Genomic DNA, 17,352 nt, shown 5'->3' with positions numbered 1-17,352 from the left:
CATCCTTAGAGATTCACTAATAGAAATGAAGTGAGTCTTACTCCTACGAAATTAATTCATATACACTACGTATAAGGATATCATTCAAGTTTACATGTTTATTTTTATTTTAATAGAATTGAATGTTTTGTACTGATATTTCCAAAGCAGCCATCAAGGGGAAAAAAAATTTGACAGAACTTTTGTATCATGATTATTAATCTATTATATGTTTAACTGGTAGCCAAATGTCAAAAATACGGGTCCACATTTGTTACTGTATTTTTTTTTAATTTAAATTTTTATTTTTCTCTCTTTATATGTAATCTCTAAGAACAGAAAAGATAAGTCATATATGAGATTTGGGGCAGGCCTGTGACCTAGGAGTAAAGGGAGCCAGATCCCATATGGCTGACTACATGGCCTGATTTCCTGGCCTGGCAGCTTGAGAAACATGCAAGGCACATTTACATGCATGCCCCAAATCCTAACAGGGTGGAGAGATGGAGGAGAGGGGATTTCAGTGTTACCACACCCTATTGGGGTGTATTTTTTCTTTTCCTCTCTTTCTCTCTAGAGAGAAGCACACGTACTCTGGCAAAAACAGAGAGAGAGGAAGGAAGGAAGGACAAAAAAGAAGGAAGAAAAAAATTATTGAAGAGATTTATAAATAACTGAATATTTGAAATTGCAAGTTTTCATAAATAGTTATGAATTATGTAACATATATGCCTCATAGTTACCACATGGGCAAATGAACAGTGTATGTGAAAGTAACGTGATTACCTCTATAGAGTAGCTGTAGCTTATCCAATAAGATGATAAAATGTTATTTCCCTGTATTTTGGGACACAAAGATGTTTTTCTCACCAGTTGATTAAATTTCATTTTGAAATTTCAATGATGGATTTATTATCATTTTTTTGCTGTAGGGCACATCCACTCACCAGAGAGAGAGATTGAGAGGGGGATAGAGAGAGAAAAATGAAAAGGAGAAAGCATTCCCATGCTGCAGGCCCTTCTCCACTTTCCCCTTGAGATTTTGGGCACACATACACACACACACATACACACACATATACGCACACACATGTGCACACGCACACATACATACCCACGTTTTTCTCAGGCTGCTGAATCTGGGATTTGAACCACATAGTTGGCCACATGAGATCTAGTATCTTAACTATCATGCTACTAGCTGGCCCAGGATTTATTTATTTTTAGGTAGTTGTATTTTTAGCAACAAAATGCATCGTTTTTTCAGATTAAGTTGAGTGAAGTTGTTGGCTCAGGAAAAGATGGCAGAATACTGAAAGAAGATATCCTGAACTATCTGGAAAAACAGACGGGAGCTATATTGCCGCCTTCACCAAAAGCTGAAATTGTGCCACCTCCGCCAAAACCAAAAGATAAGACCATTCCCATGCCAGTATCAAAACCTCCAGTATTCACAGGCAAAGACAAAACAGAACCCATAAAAGGTAATAATGGTAGCAATAATTAACAATAACAGAACATTTATTGGGGGGGAAGCTACTTCAATAGGTGCATGTATATAATGTATTTTTAATTTATCAAAGGGAAAGTTCAAAATCAGCGCTTTTTTTAAAAAATGGTTATCAGGAAACTCTGACTTATATGTACTGTTAATTTCTTAAGTGTAATATGTTAGCAGGTTTGTTGGAATGTAAGTAATTTTTCCATTTGGAGACTTGCTCAGGATATGTTAAACATTCAGATTTTTAGTTAGCTTTCAAAATAACCAGTTCCAATGTGTTATTTATAAACTCTTAAGATAATTAGCTTTGCAAGGAAGCTAGTAGGTAAATCCATGGTTTATATCCTATTGAGTGTTTTATACACCATGGAATTTGGAGCAGTCTCCTACTGTGTTATTGTACTTGCCCGCTGGGTGTCCAGCCTGGGCTTCAACTTGGAAATCAGTTGATTCTTTGACCTTCTTTCCTTTCTTCCTTCCTTACTCCCTTTCTGCACATATTTCTTATTCAAATTGCATATGCCATTTTAATCATTCAAAATCATAAAGTGGCTTTTAGTACATTTAAAATATTATATAACTATTAGCACTAAGTAATTCCAGAATATTTGCATCACCCCATAAAGAAATCCTGTAACCCATTAACCGACATGTCACGACCTTCTCAGCCAACTCTCCTGCTGTCCCTGCCTCTGGCCGCCCCTATTCTCCTCTCTCCTTTTATGTGGTCCTTTTTTTTTTTTTTTCAGCTTCCTCATACAAGGGAAGTGGTCTCCAGAAAGTTCATGGAAAATGTGTCCTACTGGTTTTATAATATTAAACAGGTGTGGGTGGATTTCAGGGTTTTTTTGCACCAAAATAAACTCATATTTGTATTTTATCTTCCACAAACTTGAGATCCCCTCACATGAATGAGAACATGTGCTATTTCTCTTTCTGTGCCTGACTTATTAAATTAATGACTTTCAATGCAATATAATGTAATGAAGATGACTTGAGGAAGAATTTAATTGAGAGTAAACGACACTAGAGAACCTTTTGTTTTAGTTTTTAAAAAAAGGATTTAAGAATTTTAATAAAGAACGAACAATCGAATGTCTTCCAGGTTTTCAGAAAGCAATGGTCAAGACCATGTCTGCCGCCCTGAAGATACCCCATTTCGGCTACTGTGATGAGGTTGACCTTACTGAACTGGTTAAGCTACGAGAAGAGTTAAAACCTATTGCTTTGGCTCGTGGGATTAAACTCTCTTTTATGCCTTTTTTCTTAAAGGTAAGAGTTCCTTCATTTCAATCAAGGCTTGAATAGGACTTGGAAATTTTGTTTTGGCAAGGATTCAATGTCTTAATATGGGTTTGAATCAAATTATTACTTCTCTTCACATCATGTAATTAGAAAATGTGCAGAGGCACTATGTCTTTCTTTCACAGGAACTTAGAAAATCGAAATTTTTGTGTCATATTTTATCAACTTAGCTCTTTTGAGCTCGGTAGAGATTGTCCTGCCAATTAACTGAAACCTTTAATGCCAAAGAGTCATTCAGACAAATTCTTGATTTGAACGAAAATGAGACTTGGTATTGCTTTTGCATATCACAGACATGCATTTATTTTTATCTATTCAACAGATTTATATGGAGGCTCCTTGGAATCATTTCTAGTGCTAGGCCTTGTGACCAGTGTAAGTGGAAAAAGAGCTTTGGCCGACCTTGAGCAGCTCATAGTCTGGCCCCCATTCATGACCGTTTAAGCAGGCCCTGTGCCAGGCCCTGTTCTGAGCATGTTAAATCTACTTTGTCTATTAATTCTCACCACCACCTAGACATATAAATGTTACTGTTCCCACTTTCCATTTATAGAAATTGGGGCTCAGAAATGTTAGAAACTTACTAAAGATTTACAGCTAACAAATGGAGGAGGCATTTTCAGGTTCTATTTTTTTTTTAACTCAAAAGTGCCTACTGATGTCTTTAACTCTACTGTGACTCCTTTCCAGCCCTTTTGCTATTCTGCACCAAAGTTGGTCTTCCATAAGCCATAATGTTATTACAGATCTCTGCTGCCTGCCTCTCCAGTCCTCTCTCTCTCATGGGTGCTTCTCCCTCTGTTTTAGTTGTATTGAGCTACGCATAGTTGCTGGAATACACAGTTCTTCCTGAAATACCCTTTCCTGTCCTAATCAAATACCTGCACATCCTAAATACCAAATCGTGTTCAGGAATAGACTCTTCCAGGAAGGCTTCTGTGGCTGTCACTGTTTAGTTAAATACTCTTTTATTTGCTATTACAACTTATCTCCTCCTATTACAAGTGTTTACTCATTTGTCTCTTCACTGAGTGCTGAGCCTACTACCCAGTATAAAGCCAACAGAACCAGGATTCAACGCTTAAATATTTAGGCTTTGGCTTCCTCTGCACAGCTCCTAACTGTTGTGCTACGGGCAGGCCTTGATCTTTATTTTGAAAATAAAATTTAGTATGCTTTATTTGTTTTAAAATAACATTTTATGTGGACCCCCATGGCCTAGTGGTTAAGGAAGCCAGATCCCACATGGCTGACCATGAGATTTGACTCCTTACCCAGAAGGCTTGAAAAATGTGCCAGGGTCCAGCCCATGGCATGGTGGATAAGGTGGCTGTATGCCCAACTGCAAGGTTCAAGTGTCAGACTCAGGGCATGTATGTGCATTCCCAGAATCTCAAAAGGAGAGATAGAGGAGAAGAGAATACAGTATGACCATCACCCATAGAGATTGCTTTCTCGCTTTCCCTCTCTCTCACTATCTGTTTCTGGTAGGCACACATGCCCTCTAGAAAAAAAAAATTAATTAAAAAAAAGAAAGAAAAACATGCCAAGCACATCCGTGTGTATGCCCCAAATCCCAACAGAACAGAGAAACAGAGAAGGGATTACAGCATGACCAAAACTCATTAGGGAGTGCTTTCTTCCCCTTTTTCTGTCTGTCTCTCTGGTGAGTGCAGGTGCCTTCTGGCAATTAAAAAGAAATAGCATTTTATATAAGTTTAAGAACATTTGAAAATACTACAGAGTTTTACACAGGGGAAAAATAATCCCTAATCCATGGTCATATATTTCACTTTTTCTTTTACATGATTTGGGTTTTAGTAAATTACATTTTTCTTTCATGGATCTCCTTCCTTAAACCAATTTAGCTAAAGTAATCACTGTGAAAAGGTCTATATACATTTAAGTTTCCTCAACTCTTTAGTTCAACACTTTGATTTTTTTTTCTGTCAGGATTACCAATCAACAAACAAAAACTAACACAAATATGCATAAAGAACTGTTCATGAGACTAGATGAGGGTAGGGAAAAGGAATTTTTTTTTTTTTTGGAGAGGTTTTTTCGCTATAGGGTGTGTGCACTCACCAGACAGAGACAGAGAGACAGAAAGCGAGAAATCACCCCCCAGAGGGGATGGCCACGCCGCAATCCCTTCTCCATTCTCCTCTCGGGATCTTGGGTACGCACGCACACGCACCCAGCGTGAGTTTTAAGCCACCAGGTCCGGGACGCAAACCACGATCGACTACATGGGAGTGCAGCGACATAGCCATTACGCTAACTGCTGGTTCCCGGGAGAAGGAATTTTTTAAGAACAATCTTAAGCATTTTTATTTTCTTGTCTTTTTAAATTTATTACAAAGCATGACCACCAAATATAATGTGAATATTGATTAGATCCTGAATGAGGAAGAAACTTATCAAGAACATTTTGGGAGGGCCAGATGATGGTGCAGTGGGAAACGTGACACTCAGTGAGACATTTCCATATGGGAAGGCTCTCAGCTCTTCTTGAGTACACTGGGCACACACATGCCCATGACCTAGAGCCAGCTACAGGTTAGGGGTAGATCACAGTGTCAGGACCGTGTCAGGGGTACTGTCTGTCTCTCCGTGTCTGTATCTTGTGGAAAAAAGAAAGATGGAGGAGACACAAGTGAGAGATGCCATTTTAGGGAAATCTGAATATGGATAGAAAATCAATGTTATTAAGACAAGGAAAGAGAAAAGGTGAGAGCTTAAGGGAGAAGAAGACAGAGAGGGACATAAATACGATACAGGGAGACGGGCTCTGAAGTAAATGTTCATGCCAGCTCTGCTCTTCACTTGGCCAAGGACACCAGGTGGAATATTACCCTCTAATAGTCAGCAAACTTCAAGATCCTAATTATTATGTGTTCTTCCTACACAGAGAGATAGCTTACCTGCCTTTTCGTGTTTTAATTCCTATATATTTTAAGTTTATTTTTTTCTTCTATAAGAGAGGGTTACAGGAAGGGAGAGATCGAGAGACAGGTACCCTCAACAGAGTCTTCACACCACAACCTCCCCACCCTCCGCTTCAGCTAGCCCAGATCACAGACACGCATGCACACCAGTGTGTACAGGAAGGCCTTGGGATGTGAACCCCCGACCTTCCTGTGTGTATCCAGCATCACAGGTCATTGCAATACCATTGTACCATCAGCTGGCCCCTCAGAGTGTTTTTTTTTTTTAAGAGAGATTTTTGATATAGGGCACATACACTCGCTGGAGAGATAGAGACAAAAAGCAAGAAATCACCCCCCCTAAGGGGATGGCCATACTTCAGTCTCTTCTTCGCCACTCTCCTCTCAGGATTTTGGGCACATGTGCACATGCGCCCAGTGTGAGTTTCAAGTCACTGGGTCCAGAACTTGAACCAGCAGGTCTCCAAGTGTATTTTTGAACTACAGGGTTACTTCTTATGGAAATCTTAAGACTACATGTAAGGGAAGAAGTCACTTAGAATTTAGACATTTTCAGGGTTGGCAGATGGCATGATGGTTAAAGGCAATCATTTTCCACAAGGCCTGCCGTGGTTCGAGTCCTGAACCTGGCAGCTTGCTTTCTTGTTTTCCCTTTCTCTCTGTCTCTCTCTGGTCAAATTAAAAAGTAATAATAGCAAATAGAATTAAATAAATAATTCATTCTTTTTTAAAAAAGAGAGAATTTAACATTTTCAGGCCAGTTCCATGGACTGCTGGTTAAAGCAGCTGGATCTCACATGGGCCAACCTGTTGTTTGAGTCCTGGGCCCAGTAGCTTGAAAAACACACCTGGTGAATGTGCATGTGTGCCCAGAATCTTGACAAGATAGAGAAATGGACAAGGGGTTGTGGTATGACCATCCCCCATGGGGAATGCCTTTTCTCTCTCCCTCTCTCTTTCTGTCTTTAGTGAGCACACATTCCCCGTGGCAAAAATTTAAAAAAAAAAAAAAAAAAAAAAAGAATTTAGATGTTTTCTTTGGAATTTTTGCCAGTCCATATAGTTACTTTGAAAACCTTGAAATTGATAAGCTCCCAGATTACTTTGTCTTTTATTTTGAAAGGATTATGATAACCTTAAATTCCAGATTGCCTGGAGGTAACATTTAGAAATAAGCCTAGGTTTATGTCTGCTTGAAGTTAAACTTGGCATAAATAGGAGGTCTCTTTCTCATACTTTTATACCTCTTATTGCTTTGACTTCCCTGTCCCTTTTGATTTTTTTTTTTTTTGAGAGTTTTTTTTCGCTATTGGGTACATGCGCTCGCCAGACAGACAGAGACATAGAGACAGAAAGTGAGAAATCACCCCCTCAGGGGGGATGGTCATGCCGCAATCCCCTCTTCTCCATTCTCCTCTCGGGATCTTGGGCACGCACGCACACAGCTGGTATGAGTTTTAAGCCACCGGGTCCGGGACTTGAACTGCGGTTGACTACGTGGAAGTCCAGCGACATAGCCATTACGCTAACTGCTGGTTCCCACCATCCCTTTTGGTTTTAAAGTGTTAAAGTTGAATTCTCTTTCTTTTAAACAGGCTGCTTCCTTGGGATTACTACAGTTTCCTGTCCTTAACGCTTCTGTGGATGAGAACTGCCAGAATATAACATACAAGGTTGGCCCAGTATTATGAAAATGTTCTCGTTATGAATGTATAAGATGGTACCAATGTGCATGTAGATTAGAGAGGCTTCTATTGTACTTTAAATAAAGATCTTTTTTAGACTAGAATTAACATAGGGGGTAAAACATTAAATTTAACTATAATTTGCTGTTATTATTGATGTTGTTACTGGTAAATAATGGTATTTACTAGAGGGGCCAGCAGGGGACATGGAGGTTAGGGTGCTAGATCGCACATGGCTGTTTGCATGGTTCAAGTCCTGAACTCAGTGGCTTGAAAATCATGCCAGGCATGTGTGCGTGCATGCCCAAAATCCTGAGAAAAGATGGAGGAGAAGGGATTGTGGCATGTGCATCCACAGTCCCCCACCCCCCCGGAAGGGTGATTTCTCACTTTCCCTCTCTCTCTGGCGAGCGCACATGCCCTATGACAAAAACTTAAAAAAAAAAAAAAATTAATGATATTGTTTAGATATGCAGATTGTCATTTTTAAACCCTTACAGTTTTCTGCTTAAAATAGTGGGAAAGCATAACTATGAGTAGATTATGTAACCATCCTACTTACCCTACTCTCAAAATGAAGCAGCTGCCTCAAAATGAATGCCTGGAATTTCAAGGACAAGAATAATTTAAATGATAGAAGTAATGAAAGTTGAAATTTGGTTTTAGCAAACAGTCCTGTTTGGAGTGAAAATTTATTAAGACAGAGGTTTTGGAGAGGCTGATCCTTATGTACGTTTCTCTTTAGAAACATACAACCAGAAAGTAAGCTTTGATGTTCTGGGGTTCGCCTCTGAAATATTCTCATATGACTAATACTGCAATCTGTAATGTATGTGTGTGTGTGTGTGTATGTTCATTTATTTTAGAGAGAGAGAGATTTTTTATGCTATGGGCGTGTACACTCACCAGCGAGTGAGACAGTAAGTGAGAAAGCACCTCCTGGGGGGAATGGTCACGCTGCAATCCCTTCTCCATTCTTCATTCTGGATCTTGGGCATGCACGCACAATGTGCCTGGTGTGAATTTAAGTCGCTGGGTCCAGGACTCAAACCACGGTTGGCTGTGGAAGTCAAGCAGCATAACCATTATGCCATCTGCTGGTTCCAATTTTTATGATAGTATTTCCTAATTAAGTAGATACTTCCCACAATAATGTGAGACAAGAAGATCATGTTTAAGTTCAATCTCATTACCCTAAGATAACTCAGTGTGTATGTTGAGATGTACATCTTTCTAGGATTTTAACTGTATACACTTTAAAAAGTTTATATGCAATTATCCAGATACCATGATGTATAATTCTAGCTCCTGGGGAGGCTGAAGCAGGAGAACTGTAGGTTCTTTTTTTTTTTGGAGAGGTTTTTGCTACAGGGCACACGTGCTCACCAGACAGACAGAGAGACAGAGATTCAGAAAGTGAGAAATTACTCCCCAGCAGGGATGGCCACACCGCAGTCCCTTCTCCTCCATTCTCCTCTCGGGATCTTGGGCACGCGCTCACAGGCACCGAGCATGAATTTAAGCCACCGGGTCTGGAACTTGAACCACGGTCAACTACATGGGAGTCCAGCAACATAGCCATTACACTAACTGCTGGTCCCGAGAACTGTAGGTTCAAGGCCTGTGTGGGCAGCATAGCAAAACTTTATTTAAAAAAAAAAAAAAAAAGACTGTGAAAAATAGAGATATATACTTCGTAAAAATATGTATTTTTTATATACATGCATATGTACACATATACATAGTCACGTACATATATACAAAATTAATGTATATTTTTCTTAATCAAAATTAAAGTATATTAACTTACCTTTTCATTTACTATATTATGGACATCATTGTCAATAAATATAGCCTCATTCTCAGTTATTTAACCAGTGACCTCATGATTAAGTTTTGATTATTTGCAGTTTCTCAGACTTATAAACAGTGTTTGCTCAACATTCCTGTGTATCCCTTTATACTTCTGCAGCCATCTCCTTAGCATAGATTCTTAGAAATATTAATACACATTGTCAGATATTCTCCAGAAAGCCTATACCAGCTTACATTCCTACTAAGTGTAGAGAAATGGCTTATTTTCAAAAAAAAAAACTTCAAAAAAATTCTTTCTAAATTGTTGATAATTGTTTAAGTCATTGCCAATCTGGTAAAATTGTTTTTGTGGATTTTTTTTTTAGATTAGGAGAACTGTTTATTATGCAGGCGGTCACAGAGTTAACACTCAATCTCTGACCTGTGGATTTTTTTTAAAGAATTATTTAACTTTATTTATTTATTCATTTATCTATTTTAATTTGAACAGAGAGGGACAGAGTGAGAGAGATAAGGAAACTGAGAAAGCAAGCCACCAGGTCCAGGACTTAAACCGTGGTCAGCCATGTGGGAGTCCAGCACCCTTAACCACCACACCACCTGCTGGCCCCAATTTTTTGCGGATGTTTTTAGAAGATACTGAAACAGTGAAGGTTGATCTGTTCTTTGCCTTTAGTTTATTTAGCTTAACAGACTTACTATATAATTTTTTTAATTTTTAGGCTTCTCATAATATTGGGATCGCAATGGATACTGAGCAGGGTTTGATTGTCCCCAACGTGAAAAATGTTCAGGTCTGCTCAATATTTGAGATTGCTATGGAACTGAACCGCCTCCAGAAATTGGGCTCTGCGGGTCAGCTCAGCACCACTGATCTTACAGGAGGAACATTTACTCTTTCCAACATTGGATCAGTGAGTAGTAACCATGTTCAAATTCACAAGCCACAACTCAAGATTTCTGATCATATGTTTAATTAAAAATATAAAATGTTACTTGCCTTTTGTTTCCTGAAAGATGAATTTTTCTACCCTTCCTTTTTTTTTTCTTTTCCCTAATTGAATAGATCGGTGGTTCCTATGCCAAACCAGTGATATTGCCGCCTGAAGTAGCCATTGGGGCCCTTGGATCAATTAAGGTACTTGTGTTAAATAATTGGAAAATAGAGTGTAAGCAAACACAAAAAAGAATAACCATCATTAAGGTCCTCTCCCAACCCCACTTTGTAGGTTTGAATTTGTGAATTTGGCTCAGTAAGTCTGTTATTTCTTCCTAAGAGCTAGGTCTATAATTACAGTGGCTGCTTTTTTGTGTAATAAAGGTGTTGTTGATCTAGAGGATTTCTCTATGGATCAACTATTGTGAACTATGGCACAAGTGTGAGTCTTTTTATTTAAATTTTCTTAATTAATTTATTTGACTTTATTATTATTATTTCTTTTTTTCTTTCTTTTTTTTTTTTTTGAGAGGTTTTCACTATAGGGCACGTGCGCTCACCAGAAAGACAGAGAGAGACAGAGAGACAGAAAGCGAGAAATCACCCCCCAGGGGGGATGGCCACGCCACAATCCCTTCTCCTCCATTCTCTTCTCAGGACCTTGGGCACATACACAAACACGCCCAGCGTGAGTTTAAGCTGCCAGGTCCAGGACTTGAACCACGGTCGACTACATGAGAGTCCAGCGACATAGCCATTACGCTAACTGCTGGTCCCAACTTTATTATTATGATTTCTTAATGTGACTAGAGAGAGACTGAAAGAGAGGAAGAGAAAGTGAGAGAGCAAACTGTCAGGTCTGGGACTTGAACTGTGATCAGCCATGTGGGAGTCCAGTGCCTGTAAACACCACGCCACCTGCTGGCCCCACAAGTGTGAGTATTTATGGGTTATCACAAATATAGCCAATCTGTCGCTAATCAAAATATCTTTATTTCAGAATACCAAAGAATAATAGTAAACCAATCCAAATTGTTAATTATAACATAATGGGATACTATGTAGAGCATTTCTTTTCTTTTTATTTTTTGTTTGTCTTTTTAAAAATTTTAATTTTTTTAATTAAAATTTTTTTTCCATTTTATGATTTTTTATATTTTTTCATGTTATAATTTTTATATATTTATATCCATAAATATATTTTATAATATGCTTTTTATATTTGTATTATTTTAACTTTCTTTTATTTTTTATTTTAACTTTATTTATCACTGTTACTATTTCCCTTGTGGTTCCAGCTGTGAAGCAAGACATCTTAGCGGCATGTGCCACTGTGGCAGGGCCAGAACTTGCATTCTGAAGGACCCAGGTGGTTTTAATGTGATCTGTTGCTATGTTTTAGGAGATACTGATTTAGAATAAGGGTTGCATCAGTTTATTTCTTTTTTTAAGAATTATTTTATTTAACATTTATTTATTTATTTATTTGATTAAATTTGACCAGAGAAGGACAGAGAGAGAGGGGGAAAGTAAGAAAGCAAGCCCCCGGGAACCAGCAGTTAGCGTAATGGCTATGTCGCTGGACTCCCACGTAGTCGACTGCGGTTCAAGTCCCGGACCCGGTGGCTTAAAACTCACGCTGGGCATGTGTGCGTGCGTGCCCAAGATCCCGAGAGGAGAATAGAGGAGAAGGGATTGTGGCATCACCATCCCCCCTGGGGGGGTGATTTCTTGCTTTCTGTCTCTATGTCTCTCTGTCTGTCTGGCGAGCGCACGTGCCCTATAGTGAAAATCTCTCCCCCCAAAAAAAGAAAGAAAGCAAGTCCCCAGGTTCAGGACTCAAATCTCATTCAGCTATGTGGGAGTCCAGCATCCTTAACTACCATGCCACCTGCTGGCTTAAGGGTTGCATTAGTTCTTAACCCTGGCTACATATGTTAGACTCATGCAAGATGCATATCAGAAAATAAATGATGGAGGCCAGCAGGTGGCATAGTGGTTAAGTTGCTGGACTCCCACATGGCTGACTGTGGTTCGAGTCCCAAACCAGGTCACTTAAATCATGCTGGGTGCAAGTGCATGCTTACCCAAAATACTGAGAGGGGAATGGAGGAGAAGAAACTATGGTATGGCCATACTCCCTGAAGAGGGGAGTGACTTCTCACTTCCTCTCTCTGTCTCTCCCATGATTGTATGTGCCCTATAGCAAAAATCTCTCTCACAAAAAAAAGAAAAAATAAATTATGTCCAAGCCCACTCTGTATCAGCTGAATCAGAACTTTCAGGGATGGGGTTTAGGCATCCTTGTAATGCAGAGTTGAGAACTGCTGGGATAAATAATTTCTATGTAAATAAGTCCACCATTATTAAATGTCATTGTCACACATCAAACATGATTTACTCTTCATGTCTTACAAACAATCTTTCTTCTCTATTATGTTTACACATTAAATATCTCTGGGACTTGTCATGACACATTGGCATCAAAAACCCTCATAGGTACCTTCCTTCAGCTTTATCGTACATTAGCTTCTATATTACCCCCTCTTCCTGTGTTCTGCCTTCCCTTGTGACAAACAGGAGATAGTGAGAAAAAACAAAAACACACAGCATGACACCATTCTTACCAAATCTGGAGTTCTGTGAGTAACAACTTCTCTATCATTCTTTTATCTTCCTAACAAGAATCCAGCACTTGATTCTCATAAAATTCTGGCTTTCTATAGTTTCCAAACCATGGCACTTGACTGACAAAGATTTGTTATCTCTTTCCTTAAAGGGATTTTCTTCTGAATTGTGTGTGTGTGTGTGTGTGTGTATAATTGTGGTAAAATAAATATAAAGTTACCATTTGAATCATTTTTAAGTTATGGTTCACTGACATTTGTAAATTCACATTGTTTGCAACCATCACCAGCATGTGTCTCCAGATCTTGTCCATACACCGAACCTAAACTCTGTACCCATTAAACCAGCTCTCCTTTGCCCCAGCCCTGGTAACCACCATTTCACTTTCCATCCCTGTGAATTTCACTATTCTAGGTCTCTCATATAAGTGCATTCATACAGCATTTGTCCTTTTGCATCTGGCTTATTTCACTTAGCATATTGTTTTCAAGGTTCAACCATGTTGTACATGTATCAGAGTTTCATTCTTTTTAAGGCTAAATAATGTTCTGTTGTGTGCAAATACCATGTTTTGTTTATTCATTTACTTGTCAATGAGTATTTAGGTTGTTTCCATTTTTTGGCTATTGTGAATAAAGCTACTTTGAACATTGGTGTACAAATATCTGTACAATATATATGTATTTACAGAGTCATTTTACAATGGTTCCTTCAGTGTGTGAAGCATAGTCCTTATAGTATAAATCTTAATCACAATGCATAATCTTTGTGTAAGGGACAAATAGTATTTAATTTCTTTCTCTCTTTTTGTCATTTTCCCTTTGCTATTTTCTGCTTTCACTATAAAATATTTAACTCCTTATTGCAAAATTGTCTAAGTCACTAAAGCCTCTTCATTATTCAGTTCTCAACTCTTCTTTTCCTTACCCTACTAGCTACACTAGAGATAGTTTCTTATTCCCACCTCCTTGGAAAACTTTCTTCAATTTGACTTGCAGAATACCTTGCTAGTCTGGTTTTCCTCCGGTCTCAATGCCTATCCCCTCTAGGTCTCTTTTGCCTGTACCTCCTCATATCCCAGTCTCTGAACATTGGCTACCCCAGGACGCAGTTCTGACCCTTTCCTTTATCTGATCTGGTGTCAAGGCTCCAAATGCTGTTTATATGCTGGTGACTCCCAGGGTTATGTCTCCAAACTAGACCTCTCTTTAGAACTCCAAATTCTTATATCTAGCTTAGATGTCTAATAGACATCTGGAATTTAACATGTCCAAAAACAAACTTCTCCTTTCCTTACCAACTCCCCACCTTCAAACCTGCTCTTCCCATAGTCTCCCCCTTTCTGCAAATGGCCATTCAGCCCGGACACTCCAATGGCTTCTGTCTCACTGAGAATCCAAGGGCAAGTAGTTCCAATAGCCTGCTTGACCCTGCATTGATGCTACTCAGAGTGATCAGGGACCACATCTACCCACAACTGTGTATCCAGGTCAGGAGGAAATAAGTACAGAAAAGGGGAATTGGCCTTAGGAAGAAGCTTTTGTAATGGTTTTAGAGTGATTTTATTTATTGAAATTAATAATAAGAAGTGGAACTTACATCTTCTATATCTTTTTAGTTATTTTTTTGGCAATCTACTTTTATTTTTTTCCTAAACCAAACAGCTTTCTTTTTTTCTTTTTTTTTTCTTTTTTTTTTTAAATTTTGACAAAGAGCATGTAAGTTCTCCACAGAGAAAGGGAAAATCATCCCTCCTTGGGGAATGGTCATGTTGCAGTCTCTTCTCCTCCACGGTTCCATCCTTTGGAGATTTGGGACATGCACACACACATGCACATCCTGCAGGTTTCTTAAGCTGCCAAGGTTCCGGACTCAAAACATGAGGTTGGCCATCTGGGAACTGGCTACCTTACCCACCATGCCATGGAGCCAGCCCCAAGCAGCTTTCTAACTGGGGACTTTCAGATGTTCCATATGCTCCTCCTTATCTCTAAGAAGGTGCATGCCTTGCTTAAGAACATCTGCTTCTTTGGGAAGGAAATTCCATGGGTCCTTGTGGTTGCAAGGAATTTCAGACTATGTGAAGTGCTTTCCCATAGTTCTTCCAGGATAGGAACCTGACCTCATTTGAGAGATGAGGGATTGCTTCACTGGGGAAATGATATTTCTGTTGAAACTAAAATGATGAGCATGATTTAGCCAAAAGAAGAAACAATTAGGAAGGACAACATTCCAGGCAAGGAAATAGCTGATATGGAGGCCTTGTGGCCCAGGCTAGCCCGAGTGGGGAATTCAGGGAGTGAAAGTCTCACTTGCTTGATGTACAGAGTGAAAAGAGGGGTACCAGATGAGACTGAATGTGTAGACAAGGGTGAGATAAGTGCAGCCTTTAGACAGTGTTGCAAATTTAGGGTTGTGGCAGGTACATGAAGAGATGCATGGAGCCAGCCATGTGGGAGGGGTGCAGAGCTCCCATGCCTGTCTAGGTGCACCACCCTTCAGGAGCCTCCATGTGTTCAGCTATCTGAAAGTTCCAGCAATTCACTTTTTTATTCTTTTCCTTTTTTCTTTTTAAATTTTTGTTCTAGGGCACATGTACTTACCAGAGAGAGACAGAAAGAGGGCAAGTGAAAAAGCACCTCCTATGGGGTGCTTCTCGATTCTCCTTTTGGGATTTTGGGCATGCACTTATGTGCACCAGGCGTGTTTTTCAAGCCACTGAGTCTGAGACTCGAACCATAGTCAGTTATGTGAGATACAATTGCCTTCACCACCATGTCACCCACTGGCCTGGCAATTCATTTTTTAAATTATATTTTATAGCCAAAGGGTGCATGTGCTTGTAAGAGAGAGAAAGAGAATGCACTCCCCAGTGGGGCATAGTCACGGCACAGTCCTTTTTCTTTCGTTTCTTCATCCCACCAGGATTTGGGGCATGCACACACATGCATCCAGTGTGTTTCTCAACCATGCTCTCAACCGCGATCAGCCACATGGGATCTAGATCCCAATGCACAACACTTCAACCATACTGCTAGAGAGCCAGCACTGTACTTTTGTAATTGTTTTCTGTAGCTCACAGTGAATTAGAAATGTTTTTAATGTTCTTTACCAAAGACAGATTGAGAAGCAATCTGACTGTGACCTCCTCCACCACTCTCCCCTGCCTCTCCATAGCTGCTACCCAGCCTACTGTGCTGTTCCAACGCTCCAGTCACGCTTCCCTCCGTCTCTTTCTCCAGGGTCCAGGTGGCTTATTTCCTCACTGCCTTCAGTGAGGGACCCTTATTTATCTTAATTGTCTGTCTCTTCCCAGAGGCCAAAAGAATGCCTGGCACATAGTAGGTGCTCAGTAAATATTTGCTAACTATTTGAAGTCTGAGGTAAAATTTAATGAAGGTAAATTACAGAAATTATACAGGGGACAAGAAAGACCTTGGAGAAACTGAAAACTTGAGGAATGATGAGAAAAAGTAGGAGTCATTGTTTTTAAAAGTTACTTTAAATGACTTTATTTCCTCTTGTCTAATCTTACATCACTGTTGTCAGAGCTCAAGCTTTGAGCAAGTATAGGTTTATTCTCTGTTTTTGTCTTTCTTTCTAGGCCCTTCCCCGATTTAACCAGGAAGGAGAAGTATATAAGGCACAGATCATGAATGTGAGCTGGTCAGCCGATCACAGAGTCATTGATGGTGCTACCATGTCACGCTTCTCTAATTTATGGAAATCCTACTTAGAAAACCCAGCTTTCATGCTTCTAGATCTGAAATGAAGATTGTTAAGCCATTCTTAAACTGTTTTGAGTTGCCAAAGAGAATGTAAAGCCTCTGTGTGCCAGGACAGATTCATCTTAACAGTTTGTATTATAAATGATTTGTCTTATATGATTAAGGATGTTCTGAGGCACAATATTTATCACTTTTCTGTTTGACTTTTTACTGAAATTGAATCGTGGTGTAAGGGTTCTTGTAGAGCTGACACATTTTATAGGTCAGAATGTGACTTCTTCATATGGTGCTCAGGTCTTTGTGTCAATGGATTGAAACTGGTAAGAGCAATAACAGAAATGTTATTAAAGACAGGCAGTTATGGGCAGCAGATGGGATGGTGGTTAAGGCAGTAGATCTGATGTGGTCAATTGCGTGATTCAAGTGCTGAACCTGGCACTTGAAAAACATGCTGGGTATAAGTGGGTGCATGCCCAAACTCCCAAAAAGAGAATAAAGGAAAAATGATTGCAGCATGGCCATCCTCCCTGGGGGGTTGATTGCTCCCTTCTCCTTTCTCTGTCTCTGTCTCTCCCCAGCAAGCATATGCACCCTATGACAAAGATCTTTAAAAAAAAAGAAAGATAGTCATATATATACAGTATTTGCTTGGTTTCTTTTTTTCTGATTCTTAATTATTTTTTTTAATTATACTTAATAGGGGCAAAGGAATTTATATGCAAAAATATTTTCCATTTCCCTGCAATATGCTAATTATTACATAAAATAAGTGCAATTATACTTTTAAGATATCCACGAGTTTATTCTCATGCTGTGTAGAGATATC

At 39.3% G+C, this 17,352-nt stretch overlaps 1 protein-coding gene across 1 annotated transcript in view; it reads left to right on the top strand.

Annotated features, from left to right (window-relative positions):
• DBT (dihydrolipoamide branched chain transacylase E2) overlaps positions 1 to 17,033 on the top strand; it is a 41,005-nt gene extending 23,972 nt beyond the window's left edge. The window contains exons 6-11 of the mRNA XM_006169029.3: positions 1,247 to 1,463; positions 2,586 to 2,752; positions 7,329 to 7,406; positions 9,956 to 10,147; positions 10,300 to 10,371; positions 16,403 to 17,033. Of these exons, the coding sequence (XP_006169091.1) occupies positions 1,247 to 1,463; positions 2,586 to 2,752; positions 7,329 to 7,406; positions 9,956 to 10,147; positions 10,300 to 10,371; positions 16,403 to 16,570 (894 nt within the window). The 3' untranslated portion in view covers positions 16,571 to 17,033. The remainder of the gene's footprint in view (positions 1 to 1,246; positions 1,464 to 2,585; positions 2,753 to 7,328; positions 7,407 to 9,955; positions 10,148 to 10,299; positions 10,372 to 16,402) is intronic.
• Positions 17,034 to 17,352: the final 319 nt, after the last annotated feature.

Source organism: Tupaia chinensis, unplaced genomic scaffold, assembly GCF_000334495.1.
Source record: "Tupaia chinensis unplaced genomic scaffold, TupChi_1.0 Scaffold146687_1, whole genome shotgun sequence".
NCBI lineage: Eukaryota > Metazoa > Chordata > Mammalia > Scandentia > Tupaiidae > Tupaia > Tupaia belangeri.
Note: the sequence above shows the minus strand (reverse complement) of the source record. Positions and strands in the feature narration are given on the sequence as shown.